General features: G+C 43.6%; 1 protein-coding gene across 1 annotated transcript; it reads right to left on the bottom strand.

Moving 5' to 3' along the window:
* Nucleotides 1–691: 691 nt before the first annotated feature.
* Nucleotides 692–2,081, bottom strand: LOC116699060 (transcription factor Sox-14). Its single transcript, XM_032531437.1, has one exon. It carries the CDS (start codon nucleotides 1,838–1,840, stop codon nucleotides 1,091–1,093), a length of 750 nt encoding a protein of 249 aa, XP_032387328.1. The 5' UTR covers nucleotides 1,841–2,081; the 3' UTR covers nucleotides 692–1,090.
* Between the last annotated feature and the right edge of the window lie 2,671 nt (nucleotides 2,082–4,752).

The raw sequence follows: 4,752 nt of genomic DNA on the forward strand, positions 1-4,752 counted from the left end.
TTTTTGCATGACAATAATATCTGTTTGTCTTTTGCGTGAGCCTTTGTTTTCCGCCTTATCGGTCAGCTTGTTTAATTAAGAACGCTCAGATGGTCAGAAACAGGAAAACATATGTACTTCCCCAGTTATTATTACACCTGATGTCTGACATCAAATAACATCTAACAAACAGATTGAGAAAACACATTGATAATCAATAGATGTGGGAAAAAAATCCAAAATCCAAACTAATCCCAGTAAAGTTATTCAACTTCACGCCAATGGACTCATTATCCCAAACTGATGTAGCTGCTCATACATAGACAATGCTTAGACATTTTTTACTCAATTCTTCTGAAAACAACAGACTCCAAAGAAATGAAAAACTCAACTTATTAGACGGTATTTAAGGAAAACATTTATTATTTCCACTTCAAAAACAAAATAGACCTGCACAGTTGTCCTGGGAGACAAACTGTCCAAATGTGAGAATGTAGAGTATGAATAAGGGCTTTTTATGTAAGTATATGTCAGGCTTCCTCTGCCCTCTTATATCCACACCAGCTGGGTGTTAATCTGACTTATCTAAGGTCACCTGTTGAGTTTGATCATTTCTTTAGAAAAGTTATGCGTGGGCCTTGTACATTGTATGTTTGACTGGCTTGAATTTATGTTTTTGTCAAAAAAATAACATCTCTAAATCTTTGCTCTGCATACACAAGGCAATAAGAATACTTTATTGATCCCCTCAGGGAAGTTGTTGTGGCTCACAGTCAGGATTTAATGTAAAAATGAGAGTAAGAAAAAAGATGGTCAATAAGTCTATAAAGTAACTCAATAAAAAGTAAGATAAAAAAAGAAAGGGAGAAAAAAGTAAGAAAAAAAGAGGTTGCTGCATTCAGCTGCAGCAGCCATGTATGGCATTTTAAAATGTATTTCATATCTGCAGAAACACCAGCCTAACGTTCAGTTTTTGCTGTGATAATTATAGGATGAAAACATAGTAGTGTGCAGCGCAGTTCTTTTTCTGTTGTCATATTACGGGGAGGGGGAGATCCTGTGCGCAAACTTTCCCCGTGGGGACCGCGCAGCTTCACGTGGATCCAACGTGTCACACGCTGGTGCTGGGGAAAGTGTACGAGTCCATGCCGTTCTTGGCCATCCCTCCAGGGAAGAGAATGTAGGCTACCTGTGGCTGTAAACTGGCAGCAGACCATGCGCTACAGCTACACGGCACCACGTATCCCGGGCTGGAGGACGGGTGGGGGTGTGCGTGGGTATGCTGTCCGTGGCAAGCCAGACCCCCGATCCCTCCAGTCTTGTACCCGAACGTGTGCGCGCTGTAGGGCAAAGCGCCGGCGGCCAGAGCGTGCGGGATCTCCGCCATCCGCTGGACAGCTCCGGTGCTGAACTGCGCCACCGGCTCCAGCAGCGAGAATGAAGAGGGGGAGGAGACGGGAGCGAGGAAAGCTCTGGTTTTATCCCCGGGGACAAGAAAGGAGTCCATGGAAAATCCCTTCAAATGCTCCGCCGCGTCCCCAAGTAAAGACGGCAGCGGGAAAACGAAGCGGTCCCTCTTCAGGAGACTCTTGGCTTTGCGCCGTGGTCTGTACTTGTAGTCCGGGTGCTCCTTCATGTGCTGAGCCCGCAGCCTCTTGGCCTCGTCGATGTACGGCCGTTTCTCGGAGTCGGACAGCAGCTTCCACTCCGCGCCGAGCCTCTTGCTGATCTCAGAGTTGTGCATCTTTGGGTTTTCCTGGGCCATTTTCCTCCTCTGGCCTCTGGACCACACCATGAAAGCATTCATGGGTCTTTTGATGTGATCTAAAGGTTTGGCCATCTCAGAAACTGACACATTCATTAATAAAAAAAAACAACAACACACACACCAGCCCAACTTTAAATCAAGTCACCTCCCCAGGAAGCTCATGCTCTTCTCGTGCGTAAAAGGAAAAAAGGTGGTCAGTTCAGAAATATTTTATCTGTCTTTTTGGTAAAAAAAACAAAACAAAAAAAACTCTAACTCCAAATTGACTGAAGCATTTGCACAAAGTGGAACGGAAAAGTACATTAAACGCAAAGCCTGGGCGCATGAATGGGAGTCCCACAGGACCAAGTTGGACGCTTGTTATGGATGATGCTGGATGTCAACCACTCATCACCACAGCACTGTCACGGCGGGCCAAGCCAATGGGAATGAGAGAGAACTGTAATCCCTTCACAATAAGGGACCGGAACATTTCTGAGGGTCTCCCTCCTTCTCCCTCTCCAACAGTTTAGTCTGAGGCGAGGGCAGGCACGGAGTAATCTGCTGCATGACACACGCAGAAAGCCAGAGTCAAGAGCCCCCAAACACCCCCTAGAAAAAGTCTCTACAGTTTGTTATTACTGGGATTTTTCATGGTCAACTGTATATTTTCTGCAAGTTGTATTGTAATGGAGCCATTCAGACTGCTCTAATAAAACACTAATAATTAGTACCCGGTTACATAGGTTTTCTTCCAGGAAACTTCCAAGGAAAGTATTAGGAAATTACAAATCTGCAAGATACCGGTAATGTTAACTGGTTTCTATTCCAACATGGAAGTCTAAATGCTGTTTCAAATCCCTCTTCAACCTACCAGGAATTCAATTCTGGATATTGAATCCTAGTGGAAAATTGAGTCAAAAAGTAGTGCAGGCTAAAATCATTGTTTTTTTTAAATTGCAGAATGTAACTACTAGAGCTGTTGGGTCCTTGTAAACTTTGGAGTGTGGTCTAGACCTACTCTATCTGTAAAGTGTCTTGAGATAACTCTTGTTATGAATTGATACTATAAATAAAATTGAATTGAAAATTGAATTGAATGTAACCCCACCCCCCAAAAGTTGCTAAAGTTGCATAATGTTACAGAAAATACAGAGGACATGACCCTGCCATGAACCAAATTAGATGAAATAGGCCATTGGTTAGGAGTTTTTTTTTCTTCTTTTTCTTAATATTGTACTTATCCTTTATAAAAACATGTCCTCAAAACTGACACAACAACCACTCGTTTAAATTCTTTCCCATGATGCCATGCAGGTTTCTTATGTATAAATATGTAGAAGCGGCTCACCTCTCCCTCCTCCAAAATCAATATCAATCTCAGCCGTAGCTCACTTGCCCTGGGTGGACTCATCGGTTGTTAATAGTTTTCATAATTACTGTACCTTATCTGATCAAATATACGCTTGCCATCTCGTCTGTTATTGGAATGACATTGATGGAGAAAAGTCTGGAAATAACTTCGAACTCTAAATGATGTATAGTAAACTGGCATGTGCACACTGCTACTCAGAAAAAGATGTAGGGGCTTATAACTACAGGGGATTACTGTATAGAGTACATACTCAGGAATTCAATGCCATCTTTCTGGGTGTCAAAGTGGAAGCTGCCAGGCTGTCTCCAAGGCACCCAAAATGGCTTCTACAAAAAGGATTATTACCATGACAGAAGCATGATGTGTTTCCCCCGTAGACAGACTTGTGGTTTTAGGTTGTGGTAGCGGTGATAAACTTGGATATCAGGGTACCTGCGAGGAGGAGGCCTTTATTTCATTTACCTCCCACAACCGAAGGCGCCGCGGGCCTCTCCAAAGGCAAAATAAATGGACATAAAAGATCCAGTGGTGCATCAGTGGCGGAGATGATAAGACGTTTTCAGAGAGAACGGAAACGGGCTGGAGGGATAATAAAGTGATCGGCGGCAGGGGGGGGGGTCAGACAGTTGATCTGTCTCCTCGTGGCTGGGCTGTTATCTACTGTGCCATAGGTTCAGGCCTTCACATGCAGGAGGCATCCACTGCCACACAGAGGCAATGATTACTTCCAGAGAGGAACCGTGTTAGAGAGTTTCGGACGGGGAGAAGAAAAACTGTTCGAGGAACAGCAACGTGAGAGTAGACCCGAAGGGCAGTGTGGAGAAATCTGTTTCCTGCAAACTATCATCTGTCAAGAGGAGAGTTTTCAGATGGGAAAAACACAGAGACGATGTGTTTTTCCGTACAAGTTAGTGTTTTGGTGTGACTTCTAAGTAAAAAGGGCAGAGCATTTTGACTCTGGAGAGATGAGGGGGAGAAGAAAAAAGAAAAAAAAAGGGTAATAAGAAAAACTGCCAGCAGCACAAAATGGCTGTCGTAATCCGGTTATCCCCAGGCTCTAAAGATACTGGTCCTCTCCTTAGGAGTCTATCTTTTCTTCTTATGTCAAAACTGTCCTCCATGCACTCAGGTGGATTAAGGAGTCACACTGTAGAAAGAAATTGACAGGTACAGAAAGACCCGGGGGTGAAAAGGGAATGAAAGACGACACAGAGAGGCAGGCCGGGGAGCTCGGCCCGGGGAAGTGGGCCAACATCTGTCAAGAAAAGAATCTATCAAGTCGACTCCACGCTGGAGGAAGAACATGCTGATGTTCTTTTTCCTAATTTACTGTATTGATTGAGTGAATAATTACTGGCAGAGCTAAGTACGTATCTTATGAAATGTATTTTCTTTCTTTCTCTGAACGTCTGAAGTGGATTGTTTACTGATGCGGATGCATTATCTCACTCAGGTTATATTGGGTTTAATGGCAGCTCCTCATGAGAGTCCAATAATTCTATTAGAGTAAATTGCCTTCTGGATAGATCAAATATGCATATTGTCTACCTTTGTTGAAAATGACAAAAGGCTCTTCTCCACATTGCAAGCGTAGAAGGAGAAGCTGCTGCAGGACATGCTGTTATTGACATTGCCCGGGTGATTCCTTTTT

The sequence above is a fragment of the Etheostoma spectabile genome, chromosome 12 (assembly GCF_008692095.1).
Source record: "Etheostoma spectabile isolate EspeVRDwgs_2016 chromosome 12, UIUC_Espe_1.0, whole genome shotgun sequence".
Taxonomy (NCBI): Eukaryota; Metazoa; Chordata; class Actinopteri; order Perciformes; family Percidae; genus Etheostoma; species Etheostoma spectabile.

Coding starts and splice junctions, on each gene's coding strand:
- LOC116699060 (XM_032531437.1), bottom strand. CDS start 1,840: ATGAATGTGTCAGTTTCTGAGATGGCCAAACCTTTAGATCACATCAAA.